At 42.4% G+C, this 14,991-nt stretch overlaps 1 protein-coding gene across 1 annotated transcript in view; it reads left to right on the forward strand.

The window, feature by feature from the left end:
- The window catches only part of prkn (parkin RBR E3 ubiquitin protein ligase), a 1,122,674-nt gene extending 1,110,184 nt beyond the window's left edge, over window positions 1–12,490 (forward strand). Inside the window, exons 11-12 of the mRNA XM_073051587.1 lie at window positions 7,977–8,094; window positions 12,176–12,490. Coding sequence (XP_072907688.1) covers window positions 7,977–8,094; window positions 12,176–12,285 — 228 coding nt within the window. The 3' untranslated portion in view covers window positions 12,286–12,490. The remainder of the gene's footprint in view (window positions 1–7,976; window positions 8,095–12,175) is intronic.
- Window positions 12,491–14,991: the final 2,501 nt, after the last annotated feature.

The following is a 14,991-nucleotide window of genomic DNA, read 5'->3' on the forward strand; positions in this document are numbered from 1 at the left end:
ATAAATGTCACTCCACTCTTTAAGAAGGAAGAGAGGCGGTTAGTCTGAACTCTGGTTGGGAAGATCTTGGTCTCAGAGTGCTTGGAGGCACATGATAAAATAGACCAAATTCAGCAGAGTTTCCCAAAAAGGAAAATCTGGCCTGACAAAGCAGTTGGAATTCTTTAAGGAAATAATAAGCAGGATAGACAAAGGAGAGTTGGGAGAAATTGTGTACTTGGATTTTCAGAAGGTCTTTAAGCAACACAATTGGCTGCTTAACAAGGTAAGAGCTGATAGTATTACAGGAAAGATATTAACATGGATAGAGCATTGGCTGATTGGCAGGAGGCAAAGAATAGGAATAAAGGGAGCCTTTTCTGGTTGGCTGACAATGACTAGTGGTGTTCTACAGGGGTCAGTATTGAGACCCCTTCTTTTTACGTCAATGATGGTGGAATTGATGGCTTTGTGGCCAAGCTTGAAGATGACACAAAAATAGGTGGAGGGGCAGGCAGAGTTGAGGAAACAGGTAGGATGCAGAAGGACTTAGATAGATTAGGAGAATGGGCAAAAAAGTGGCAGATGGAATACAGTGTCGAGAAGTATATAGTCATGCACTTTGGTAAAAGGAATAAAAAACATAGACTATTTTATAAACAAGGAGAAAATTCAAATAGCCGAGGTGTAAGGGGTCATGGAAGTCATTGTGCAGGACTCCTTAAAGCTTAACTTGCAGTTGAGTCAGTGGTGAGGAAGGCAAATTCATTAGCATTCATTTCAAAAGGACTAGAATAAATCATACTCTCTGGGCCTGTACTTGCTGAAATTTAGAAGAATGAGGGAGTATCTCATTGAAACTTATTGAATTTTGAAAGGCTTGTAAAGAGTGGATGTGGAGAAGATGTTTCCTGTAGTGGGGGAGTCTAGGATCAGAGGGCACAGCCTCAGATTAGAGGGACATCCATTTAAAATGGAGAGAGAAGGAATTTCTTTAGCCAGAGAGTGATGAATCTGTGGAATTTATTGCCACACACAGCTATGGAGCTCAGGTCACTAGGTGCATTCAAGGCAAAGATTGATAGATCTCGTGATTAGTCAGGATGTGAAAGATAACAGGGAGAAGGCAGGAGAATGAGATTGACAGGGAAAATGGATCAGCTATGATGAAATGGTGGAGCAGACTTGCTAGGCTGAATGGCTTAATTCTGCTCCTATGTCTTATGGTCTTATTGTAAAAGAAAAAGCAAATAACAAATGCCATCTTTACTCATCAAGTTCAATTCAACTGTATGCACTTGCTCGTAATTACTTGGTGGCATCCATTAGTCTCGCAAGACCATGGATCTGCACCTGGAAAGTCTACTGCAGTGTCCTCTCCAGGGCGCAGGCCTGGGCAAGGTTGTATGGAGGACCGGCAGATGCCCATGTTGCAAGTCTCCCCTCTCCACGACACCGATGTTGTCCAAGGGAAGGGCAAAGGCCGATACAGCTTGGCACCAGTGTCATCACAGGAGTTGCCAGAGCTGGATTTGTCCTCAGGGTTTACTCCCGAAGCCTTTCCCATGAGCGGGTATGGCCGCAAGGCAGCGGAGGTTTGAAATCAGAGGTTTCCCTCTCTTAGATGGACTGCCTTCCCAGACTGATGAGCTCCATCCACCCATTGCTCGTAATTACTAATACAGGAACAATAATTAATTGGGCCATTCAGCCCATCCTGTCTGATCCACAATTTCATCATGGCTAATCTATTTTCCCTCTCAATCCTATTCTCCTGCCTTCTCCCCATAATCTTTCATGCCCTGGCTAAAGGCTGATTTATGCTTGTGCATACAGGCTACACCGTAGCCCTAATTTTCACTTCTGCGTAGCTGTACGCCATAGCAAGCATGCGTTGGTGCGCACCAAAACGCTAGTTGGCGGTGGGGTTTCTATGCCACTGTGTTGAGCTTCTCGTGAGAGACATGGACGAGGAAATGCATTTCAAACGTTTTCGCATGTCGGCAGGTAGATTTGATGATTTGCTTCATCTACTTCTAGTCGGTATACAGACATGGGGGAGAAGAAGCAACTGGAAATGCATAGGAGGAAATGTGATGTTACCAAGTGGACCGATCACAGTTGTTGCGGTCTGCATCGCCGTGACGTGTGAGTTTCTTTTTTAGGGAGGTGCATGTCACCCTACAGTGTAGGTACGACACACAAGTATAAATCAGCCTTAATTAGGAACTTATCAATGTCCACCTTGAATGCACACAGCGACCTGACCTCCAGAGCCACCTGTGGCAATGAATTCCACAATTTATCTATAGGCAGAGTTTACACACTCCCTGCTGTCTAGCATATTTATAATGCCTTTAATGCTTCCTAAGTAGTATCATCATTCCTGTCAACCAAGAATGCATGGCTGCAGTCAGTGATTCAAAAGCTCTAATTTGGATAATGTATTATTGACAAAGGGCACATCTGTTAAAACAATCACGTGTGGAACCACAGAAAATTGCAATCACTTTACAGTCTTAACCAGATCTTAGACAAGAAAATCTGCAGATGTTCACATTCTATTGCCCTTCAGGTCTTATGGCACAGTTCAAAAGAGCCCAATGTTCTCCTTACAGTCGACACATGAAGAAGCTGCTGACTATTCCATTATTCCCTCTTTTTGGCACCTCGTTCTGTTGGACACAAAAATTGATTACAATATTTTGGGTTATTTCCTGATTGATGTACAGTATATCAGTGCTAGCTTTGATTCTACAAGGATTTGGTGCTACGTGGATTCACAAGCAGATCTGTTAGACTGCTAACAGCATGAAGTATTTACTTTAAAATGAGCTTGGAAGGTGACACAGCGAGGAAAATGAACAAAGGCTCTGGAAACTATTTTTCCTGAACCTCACCAGAGAACAGTGCTGGAGGTACCAGTGTGCAAATCCTGAAACCAGTTTCCTACTGTAGCCCCATTTAAAAGGTCAAAGCTGATGTAAAGTTGTTCTCGGAAATAGAAACTGAAATTGCTGGAAACACGCAGCAGGTCAGGCAGAATCTGTGGGAAGAAGATTTGGATTAATGTTTCAGGTCTGGGACCAAAGTACTCACCATTCAGGGATGTCATTCCTGCCAATGAGGTTTGCCAGCAATGGACAACACAGACGGAGAGGGTTGCAATCATGTCAATTAGCTGGCTGCATGTTGTGAGCCTGTTGCCCCCTCCAGGAGCATTCTTATGCCTCGTGTTAAATTCTATTGATTTCAGAGCCCAGAACCCAGGGTGCAGTGTAAATCCAGATATGCTCAGTTCACTCAGGGTATGTGGGTATGGGTAGCAGTCCATAGTTCTTACCTGACACTTGGTTCTTTGACTGAGTTGCAAATAAGTCATAACAGGGGACTGTTCAAAAGCAACCAAGGTGATGCAGGTGTGCTGGAGAGTACCTAATAAAGTGGCCACGGGAGTGGAGCCCAGTGTGTTCTGCTGCTGTGGCCCATCTACTTAAAGGTTTGACATGTTGTACACTCAGAGATGCTCTTCTGCACACCACTGTTGTAACCCGTGGTTATTTGAGTTACTGTTGCCTTCCTGCCAGCTTGAACCAGTCTGACCATTCTCCTCTGACTTCTCACATTAACAAGGCATTTTTGGCTACGGAACTACCACTCATTGAATTTTTTGTTTTGTTTCTTGCACCATACTCTAAACTCCAGAGACCGTTTTGCGTGAAAATCCCAGGAGATCTACAGTTTCTGAGATACTCAAACTACCCAATTTGGCTCCAACAATCATTCCTGGGTCAAAGTCACCGCGATCACATTTCTTCCCCCATTCTGATGTTTGGTCTGAACAACAACTGAACCGCTTGACCATGTCTGCATGTTTTTATGCATTGAGTTGCTGCCACATGATTGGCTGATTAGATATTTGCATTAGTGAGCAGTTGTATAGGTGTACCTAATAAAGTGGCCACTAAGTCTAATTTGCCACATGCACCCGGTTCTGTTGTACTGAGAGATGAAACTAAACCACATGGGTCAAAAATGTACCCAATGGGATACAATCATATTAATATAAAAAATGCTGTTACTTTCACCTCACCAGTGTCTCTAACTTGTCACACTGCTTGTCCAGTACTGGAAGAGCAGAAATTACCTGTCAGTGATGATGGGGAAGACCAAAGCTGCTGTCTTCTGTCCCAGTATTAACATGATATCCTACCACTGACCCCATTCTTCTTCCAGGAATTTGCTGAGGTTTAACCACTCACTTTACAACTTGATGAGCTTCCAATGATATGTCTGCTTTGATGCCAAAGCTGGCTGTTTCAATTTCCCAACTCAGCTCCTGCCCTCCCTCATTGATTCCCAAACCCTTAGCCACACCAAAGTTCCACCTGGTTTTCGGTAGTCTAAAGGTCCCATGGCTGGCTGCCATCCTCCACCTTACATAAACATGAGCTCATTTGGTGGTTTCATACCTCACCGCTCAGCACAATGTGCTGCCTCGGAAGTACTTTCCATTTTAAAGTTCTAATTTCTGCTTTCAGGTCTCTATGTGGCTTCAGCCTTCCTCATCTCTACCTAACAAGATCTCTGCGCTACTTCCAGTTCTGACCGCATTTTAATTCCTCTTCCTCTGGGATCCATGACTTCAGCTGTCAGTACCCGATCTCAGACACTCTTTGAAACAAACTCTTTGAGCCAGGAGTTTGATTATTAATCCTCATCTTTCCTTCAATGGTTTGATTTACGAATGTTACTCACTTGATTGCTAATGTTCCTTAGAAAAGTCCGGCAATTTTTGTGGTGAAAAGTGCTATGTAAATACAAGTTATTGTTGAGACTGGAGTGTTACATAAGCCCAATAAACTAAGAATCTGGAATTCGATTCTGAAACTGCTAAAGCAGGATTCGAACTTGTGGTCTTCCGGCCCACTACAATCCTTTGGGATCACAGGTTCATTAACTGAGCAACTGCACCACAAGACCCAACAGTTTCAGGTTGCTCCACTCCAGAAACATGCCTAAGGCTCAGAGTTTCACCCATTCCAGGGGCCCACCCTGATCCCAGGATGAATCTCTATCATTACATCAGTTCAGATTTTGAGTGTGAGTTCTCTGTGGCAGACATAGCACATCCTTCAATCAGGCCTCAAGTGCGCAAGAAGCTTGGAGCCTCGTGTTGCACAAGCAGGGCTGACAACAAAAACCCATAAAAACTGCTTCTGATCACTTATCCTCGCACTCCTGCGTCACACCAGGTCAGCATGGCAAAGTCATTACAGCTGGCAGTGTTGGTCGAGGCCAAGATACCTACAGTAATCAATTACCATCATTAGTCTGTGGCGTCAAATTTAGGGAGCTAATACAGGATAAATAAGGCATCAGTGGTGGGGACGGGGAGCCACTTGTGAAATCCCTTCCCCTCAGCTTTACTGGTATTTTAGTGCACCAGCAGCTAGGTGAATTTAGTAATCACAATATGGAGCTTCACTGTCGCTGCAGGGTGACATCCCCTCTTTTCTTGTACAGCTGAACAGACCAACTATTGCTCTGAGAAGGAAACTTTTACATGGCCTGAAAACACTGTGGCACTTTAAATGTCTTCTTTTGTAACATGCATACTATGAATATCTAGAATGAAAATTGAAAAATTGCATACTTTTGGTTTTAGATCATAAGACACAGGAGCAGAATTAGGCCATTTGGCCCATCAAGTCAGCTCTGCCATTCTAGCTTGGCTGATCCTTTTCTCCCCTCCTCAGCCCCACTCACAGGCCTTCTCCCTGTAACCTTTGATGCTTTGATGCTGATGACCTGGCTTCCACAGTTGCCTGCGGTAATAAATTCCACAAATCCACCACCATCTGGCTAAAGAAGTTTCTCTGCATCTCTGTTTTAAATGGACGCCCCTCTATCCTGAGATTCTTGTCCTAGACTCCCGCACCATGGAAAACATCTTTTCCACGTCTACTGTCTAGACCTTTCAACATTCAAAAGGTTTCAATGAGATGCCCCCTCATCCTTCTAAATTCTAGCAAATACAGGCCCAGAGCCATCAAACATTCTTGATATGATAACTCTTTCATTCCCAGAGTCATCCTTTGAACCCTCTGTAATGCCAACACATCTTTTCTTAGATAAGGTACCCAAAACTTTTTACAATACTCAAGGGGAGGCCTCACCAGTGCCTTATAAAGCATCAACAGCACATCCCTGCTCTTATATTCTAGACCTCTTGAAATGAATGCTAACATTGCATTTGTCTTCCTCACCACCAACTCAACCTCCAAGTTAAACTTTAGGGTGTCCTACACAAGTCCCTTTGCATCTCAAGTCTTAGATTTTCTCCCCATTTAGAAAATAGTCTGTGCATTTATTTCTTCAACCAAAGTGCATGAGCATGCATTTTCCAACATTTTATTTATCAATTGAAGGATATAATGAAATACAGTACAACAAAGAAAATCTTGTACATTTCATGAACTCTTTCTTCTCTGTCTTTATTACAAATCTATTGTCTATAAACACTGTCCAGATTAATTTTGCATCCAGGTGGAAGATACATCTTAATCCTCATTAGATCATCCAAATATTCCATTTCTCATCTGTTTCTGGACTTATATTTGATTAAAATCATAAGACTGAATCCACATTCGCAGTCAGCAATAGAAGGTTGAACTGTTCCAACGATGTCAACAAGACTTGATGGCTCTTCAAATTCTTCGTTTCCAGGCACATAGTTCAACGTGTCAGTGAACATCTTAATTGAACCAGTCTTGACTTTCTCAGAAATGACAAATTTGAAATCACAACAACATTATGATATTTTTGAGGCAATGCTTTCATTGTAGTTTGTAACAATAGTTGAGTAAGAGAATTCCAGCCGTGCGGCAACGAAGGCGACGTGCGCGGGAGCATTTCAGTTACTGCGCGGCTGTGCACTGGGGCGGCATAGAGGGAATGGTGCTGCAGGGAGAACTCCTGGTCCCAATAACAACAGCAACTTGCATTTATACGGTTCCTTTAATGTAGTAAAATACCCTAAAGCACTTCATAGAGTATTACTACTGAAAGTACACCTGTGTGGACATAACAGAGTTATGGCATGAATATCAACTTTCTCCTTTTAGTATTTTTTTCTCTTCCTTCCCCTTCCCCTCTTTTTTTTCCCTCTCTGGCCTTTTACCTCTTCTCACCTGCCTATCACTTCCCCCTGGATCTCCTCTTCCTTCCCTTTCTCCTATGGTCCACTCTCCTCTCCTATCACATTCCTTCTTCTCCAGCCCTTCACCTAGCTCCTTCTAGCTATTCTGCTTCCCCTCCCCCCCACCCACCTTTTTATTCTGGTGTCTTCCCTCTTCCTTTCCAGTCCCGATGAAACATCGACTATTTATTCATTTCCACAGATGCTGCCTGACTTGCTGAGTTCCTCCAGCATTTTCGGTGTGTTGCTTTGAATTTCCAGCAACTGCAGACTTTCTCATCTTTATTATAGAGTTTAATTTATTCTGCTCTCTATTCGACGTGTCACTAAGTCACAATGGCTACTACAAAACAGGAACAATACCCATTACCTCCATCACTGACAAGGCATAAGGCACGTACCCTCCACGTTCCCTCCAACTCATACATTATCCTGTCTAGTACCACTGGTCTTTCATCACCACTTACTCAGGAGGTTCACCATCACTTTCTTAAAGGCAATAAATGGTGTCTAGAATTTGGTATGAAGCCCAAATCACAAAGAGGATTTATTTAATCAAACAGTAAAGATGGTCAACAATCAAATAAGGTACTGTTTGAGCTCATAAGTGAATAATAGGCCTTTGAGCAGAGTACCAAAGGGTGACAGGTTCTATGGAACTTTAGACCGTGAAAGCAGTCGATGCCTTCAGGAAAGGAGAAGAAAGAAAATCAGTGCCACGTTCTTTCCTAATTTGTGAATAAATTTGAGGATTGAGTGTGGTGGTATAATGATTCATTTGTTCTCTTGTCTGTAGGATTATGTCGTCAATGAACAAGCTGCCCAGCGAGCTCGCTGGGAAGACGCTTCAAGGCAAACCGTCAAGGAAACAACTAAACCTTGTCCCAAATGTCAAGTACCAGTGGAGAAGAATGGTCTGTACCTGCAGTAATATTGAGCTGACTCAATAATAGTATAATCTTGAACAATAATTAACACTAAATACCATTTACAGGAATAAAAGATCTTCAGATATGGCCATGGGGGAAAATACTGCAAAAATGTATTAATAATCTATTGATAATTACTGATAATCCAGGGTACAAATTAACAAGCCAACTTGATTTGAAGAGCAGTCTAGACTTTTTACAGTTCCACTGCTGCTGGTCCTTAACAGTGAGAAACTGATGTGAAATTTATCATTATCAACTTGAATAAAACTGATGAACTTCAATATAAAGGGGTTGGTCTGGGGTTGGTATTGAGGTGGGTTATTGAATAGAATGGATGAATGCCATTTCTATGATTTACTAGTGTGACTTTGCCCATTCGTGATGCTCCCCTGGGATTTCGAACGTGGAACTTTACTGCACAATACAGGCCCTTCAGCTCATCATGTTGTGCAGACCTTTTAATCTACTCTGAGATCAATCTAACCCTCCATCTTTCTATTTTCTATTTCCCTATCTAAGAGTTTCTTATATGTCCCTAATGTATCTGTCACGCACCCACCACTCTCTGTGTAAAGAATCTCTGCCAGTTATAGCGGGAGGTTGGAAATAACCATGGAATCTCGGCACTAACCTCTTATTCCACACCTCAGGTTCACCTGACTTGGGAAGAATGGTGCATTTGAAGGGAGTGATATCCTTCAGCAAATTTGTTCACTCCCTCATTTACTTGGAAGGCACGCTACTGGTGTGCTGCTTCTTTGCTCTCTACAAAGAACACAGGGACAGGGTGAAACTATTCATTCCTTTGAGGCTATTCCATCTTTCAGATGTTTCTGTATCTTAATTATAACCATATAACCATATAACAATCACAGCACGGAAACAGGCCATTCCGGCCCTCCTAGTCCGTGCCGAACTCTTAATCTCACCTAGTCCCACCTACCCGCACTCAGCCCATAACCCTCCACTCCTTTCCTATCCATATACCTATCCAATTTTACCTTAAATGACACAACTGAACTGGCCTCTACTACTTCTACAGGAAGCTCATTCCACACAGCTATCACTCTCTGAGTAAAGAAATACCCCCTCGTGTTTCCCTTAAACTTTTGCCCCCTAACTCTCAAATCATGTCCTCTCGTTTGAATCTCCCCTACTCTCAATGGAAACAGCCTATTCACGTCAACTCTATCTATCCCTCTCAACATTTTAAATACCTCGATCAAATCCCCCCTCAACCTTCTACGCTCCAATGAATAGAGACCTAACTTGTTCAACCTTTCTCTGTAACTTAAGTGCTGAAACCCAGGTAACATCCTAGTAAATCGTCTCTACACTCTCTCTAATTTATTGATATCTTTCCTATAATTCGGTGACCAGAACTGTACACAATATTCCAAATTTGGCCTTACCAATGCCTTGTACAATTTTAACATTACATCCCAACTTCTGTACTTAATTATATCTCCCTGCCTTAGTCATGTATGATATGGGATACATGACCAAAGCATGCCTATCAAGAATCCAGTAATCTCCCTGTCAATGTTTTCACTCAACAAGCCTCAGGAGAGTGCAGAGTAAGGTTTAGAATTAACTCAGACTCAAAATAAACAAGACAACACAAACAACATCTGAAGGTGAAATCACAAACAAAAGTACTTGAAATGGAACTCCTACAATTGAACACAGAGTGCTCAGTACGATGCCTTTAATAATAGACTATTCATGAAGGAATGTGGCAGGCACTAATTGGCAACCTGAGTCTTAAAGGGACGGCAGCAGCTAACCATACTCCAGGGAACTGGAGTGCCAAACCTTGGATGCCTGCCGCTGTTCAGTCAGGACCATGCCAATCTGTTGTGTGAGCTGGTGCTTTCTGTAATCAACCAATGGCATTGTGCTTGTGTTAAAGTAATGATTTTGAATTAGCATCTCCATCTACTCCTTCAGGTTGCTAAATCATTTCCAACACTGCTGCTGGGTTGCCCAGCTAATTCTCCATAGGTTAGGGGTTGAATAATGGTGTATGCAAACCTTCCGAATTATCTAACCCATTTAGTTGGAATATCAGTCTGGTCGGATGTCGGATAGGTCAGAATTATTCACTTATAAAATGTCAAATTGGTAGCTGCTACGAGATAATGTAACCAGTTGTTAACTTCAATATTTCACAGCAGAAGACCTTGTTTCATGCATGTACTTTGCAATCTAAAAAGCCATCAAGAGTCTGAGAGTTCAACACCAACCATAAAAAGTGTGAGACTAATTTTAGTAATTTTTAATATTTATAGGGAAAATAGATGACAAGTTGCCATTTTGTTATACATGCTCAATTAACTCACTATGCCCTTGAGCAAAGCAAGTCTGCCATGCCCTGCCAATGCGTGAGACACGAATATATTGTCTCTTGATGCTCTCAGAGGTGGCTGTAGCATTCAGTGGCAATAACTCAAGGTAAGGTTGGACTCATGCAAGTTCACCTGGCAAAGACTTGATCAATTTATAAACACAAGAGATTCAGCGGATGCTGGGAAACCACAGCAACACACAAAATGCTGGAGGAACTCAACAGGTCAGGCAGCATCTATGGGTAATTTCCAACCATGACAGCATGAACATTGATTTCTCTAACTTCTGGTCATTTTTCCACCCTCCCCTTTCTCTGTTTTATAATTTTCCATTCTCATTCCCTGCTTACTCCTCTTCTCCTCACCTGCCATCACCGCTGTCTGGTGACCCTCCTCCTTTCCTTTCTCCCATAGTCCACTCTCCTATCCTATCAGATTCCTTTTTCTTCAGCCCTTTACCTTCCACCTATCACCTCTGACTTCATCCACCACCACCACCATCATCTTATTCTGGTTTCTTCCCCAATTCCTTTCTTGTCCTGGTGAAGGGTTTCAGCCTGAAACTTTGACTCTTTATTCCCCCCAGTAGATGCTGCCTGTCCTGCTGAGTTCCCCCAGCATTTTGTATGCTGTTTTCTCAACTTCTCCCCTGGCCAAGATGTCCCTGTACACAAGGATTTGCATCACAATGCGGAAAGTAGTTGTGGTATTTCCATAACAGACAGGACAAATGAAACCAACTGTCCTAGCAACCTCTCTCATCTTTGAATGGAAGACCCATCAGTGATACCATCAAATGCCACTGCTCAGTCTTGTCTCCCAGATACCACTTTGCTCCAAACCTCAGCACAACTTAGAACCTACATGAGAGCTGAATGCTCTGAGGAGAGGTGAGAGTAAAAGTATGGTGGCCAATGGTGATAAATGAAATTTGAAAGTATCACTTTGAGGAGATCCTCAAAGACAAAATCAAAGTAAATTTATTATCAAATTATGTGTATGTCACCATATACTACCCTGAGATTCATTTTCTTGCAGGCATTCACAGGAAGTAAAAAATTAAAATAGAATTTGTGACAAACTACATAAACAAATACTGACAAAGAACCAATGTGTAAAAGAGGACAAATTGTGCAAATAATAAATAAGTAAGACTGAGACTATGAGTTATAGAGTCATTGAAAGTGAGTCTGTAGGTTGTGAAATCCGTTCAGAGTTGAGGTGAGTGAAGTGATCCAAACTGCTTGTTGAGCCTGATGGTTGAAGGGTAGTAACTGTTCCTGAACCTGGTGGTCTGGGACCTAAAGCTCCAGTACCTTCTGCCCAGCGGTAGTAGCAGCAAGCGAGCATGGCCTGGATAATGGGGGTCCTTGATGGTGGATGCTGCTTTCTTGTGGCAGTGTTCCTCAGGGAAGCTTCCTAAGAGTGGTTATCTTTAGCTGTTATCTGCTTTCTTGGCCCTTTTGTTGGAAGTGTCCCACCTAGGAGTCTAGTACTGTTTGTACTCTTTGCTTCCTCTCTGGGACTCTCAGGAGACTGAAACCCTTCCACCTTTATGCTTTGCTTTGCATCCAAAAACTGTACAGTCCTTACTAGGAATGAAAATCCACCACCACCCCGCCCCCACTTCCCTTATCTGTTGACTTTAATATCACCTAGTTAATATTACCGTAGTACTTGACATACAAGCCTGACAATGTGTTTCCTTGTGATAGGAGGCTGTATGCACATGAGCTGCCCCAGGGCCCCATGCCAGTTTCAGTGGTGCTGGCTGTGCGGCCAGGAATGGAATCGCGACTGTATGGGAGACCACTGGTTCGAGTAAGCAGCACGGCAACCGGAGAAACTTCAGAGGCGAGAGACAGGTGGAAGATGTGGACTCAACCAAGCCCTGTTGCCTGTTGATATTCAACACCATTTTTATTATTTGGTTAGAAATATTCCAGAGGTTCAAAATGATACAAGTCTTGTTTATGCTCCATATCCTCCAGATACCCCACCTCCCTCCATCACTCTAATTAATTCTAATAAAGCCCCTCCTAATTTCATACAAGCTTGTTTGATCTTTCCTAATGCTGCACTTCTCAGATCTGGCTGAGATTGTCCTGCTTGCCTGTGTAAAGAGAACCTTCTTCCAGAGGGCAGAATAAGAACATCTCTCCATGCAAATAAAGACCTCAGTTGGCTAAGTGCACAAAGCAGTCATCACATTTTGACAGTCACAGCAAGGGCTTCATGAGGTAGTGTCTCTTTAAACCAGACATATTCCATACTCTGTACTTAAATACAGAGTATGTACCCTAGCATACTTTGAGGGTTAGCTGGTTGCCTTTTGGCTAGAATTTATTGTATCAAGCAAACTTCAGCATTTTCCAATTTGTCTCACATGTCCACAGAGATCTGCACATCTGAACAAGATATTTGGACTCCTCTGATTTATAAACTGCAACTGCGTTTATAGAATTATGTGCTGATGTTGACTGTTTCCTCACACTCAGGCATCAGTCGTCTCCATTCGTGGCCTAATTTTGAATTGTCTTTGAACAGAAACTGTTTCAATATACTAAGTAGAACTGCAGAGCCAAACCTAATAAGAGTGTGGGCACAAATCAATCATTGATCTTTCTAGATCATAGAATTAATGTGGGCCATTGAGTTTGTTACTGTCTTCTGATCTTTGTCCATTTAGTTTCCAATTCCATGACAAAAGCTTTCTGCCTCACAGCTGTTGTCACTTGCAGCAAGTTCTGGGAGAATTTTCCTCATGTTGCTTTTGAAATGGAGTGAGTTGTCCCACTTCTAAATCAGGTTGGTTTGTTCTGAGTAGTTATATATCCAAAGAGTTCTGTCAGTCAGCGGTTGAAGTGGGTTTGCTGTTGTCTATGGGGCTGACAATAACAAGCCTGTGAATTAAACCTAGGCCATAGAATAGCTTTATCCAGACCTTGCAGATGTTTCCAATGCTGAGCGATGACATTTGTAAAAACAGTATGTCTACAGGGTGAAAGGAAGCCTCTTGGCTCTTCAGCTGCTCTCACTCCCCAAAACACTACAAATTCTTTCCTATCAGGTTTACAGCAATGACCTTCAGTCTCATGCCTTGGGCTTGTTTGTTGCACAAGTCCAGGAGGGGAGATGCCAGAGGCGGTGGTACACCAAAGTGATGCACAGCTACACTGTGGGAGTTGGACTGGGCACACACAGTAAGAAAGCCACAGTTAACTATAAGATTGGATGCTTCACTGTCAGGGCTCTCTCTTATCCTTTCCCATCCTTTCTTTTACTCTATTGCTCTTTCAGTACCTCCTTTGACAATGAATAAGCACTTTCTTTGGGAAATCCCTGCATCTCCACTCACCATCTCTCCATAGTGATGGGGTAGACAGGTGAGATGCCAGCAGTGGGGAGAGGGACAGTAAAGGTGAAGACACTGTGGATTGGGTGTACCTGGACCTGAGCTGTTTATAAAGTGCATGCAACACATGCAAAATGTTTTTACATGGTGTCATGGGCCTCTTAAAATGGACATTTTGTTGAACCAGGTTGTTGATTAACTAGGGAAATAAATGCTACGTGAAACATTTTTCATCATTTTCATTTAATAAGTTTGTCCTATTGTTTTTCTTCACTTTGAAAAGTTGTGCCATCATTTGAGTTGAGTATGATGTTCTCTTGAGGGGTTATTCCCTTAATGGAGAACACCGATTAGTGACTCTGTTTAACGTCAGAAGACTAATGCATGGGCAGCAACCACACAGTCCTTGACAGATCAGGGACAGGGTTCACAGGGCATGGACTGAAGGATAACTGGAGATCATTCACTCCACATTCATCATCTTCTACCAGCTCCAGCGTTGAGGTCTTCATTAGTTCCATTCCCAAAAGGAGAAGATGACATGCATGATCTAAAGCCTATTAGGAGAGAAAAGTGCTATGAGCATTAAGGTAAGACCCAACAAGAGTATGTAAGATAGTTCCCTCAAGGGTCATTATTTTTAACTAGAGTTGTCATAGAAAAATAGACTGAGTATTTTTGAAATGCAAAAGAATTGAATAGTGCTGGTGTTCTGGGAGCACTGGATAACCTTTAAAAGAATGACAGAATGTTACTCCTACTCCTCCTCCTGCCTTCTTATTCAGGCTTCTTCCCTCTTCCTCTCCGGTCTTCATGAAGGGGCTCAGCCCAAAACGTCAACTGTTAGTTCCTCTCCATTGATGCTGCCTGACCTACTGACTTCCTTCAACATTTTGTATGTGTTACTTAGGAAAGGAAGTGGTTCGTTGATATTTATTGCAAGAAGATTTGACTACAAGATTAGAGATGTCTTGTTCCAATTCTATGGTGCCTGCTGAGACAACACCTGGAATATTGTTAAGAGGTTGGTGTCCCTACTAAGGAAAGATGTACATCTTGAGTTTAGATGATCTCACTGAAATATACAAAATTCTTATGAGACCTGCCAAGGTTTATCAACAGAATAATGCAAAGATCGAGGATTAAGTATCAGTTTTATTTACCATATATATTTAC

This window comes from Hemitrygon akajei, chromosome 7 (genome assembly GCF_048418815.1).
Source record: "Hemitrygon akajei chromosome 7, sHemAka1.3, whole genome shotgun sequence".
Classification (NCBI taxonomy): domain Eukaryota; kingdom Metazoa; phylum Chordata; class Chondrichthyes; order Myliobatiformes; family Dasyatidae; genus Hemitrygon; species Hemitrygon akajei.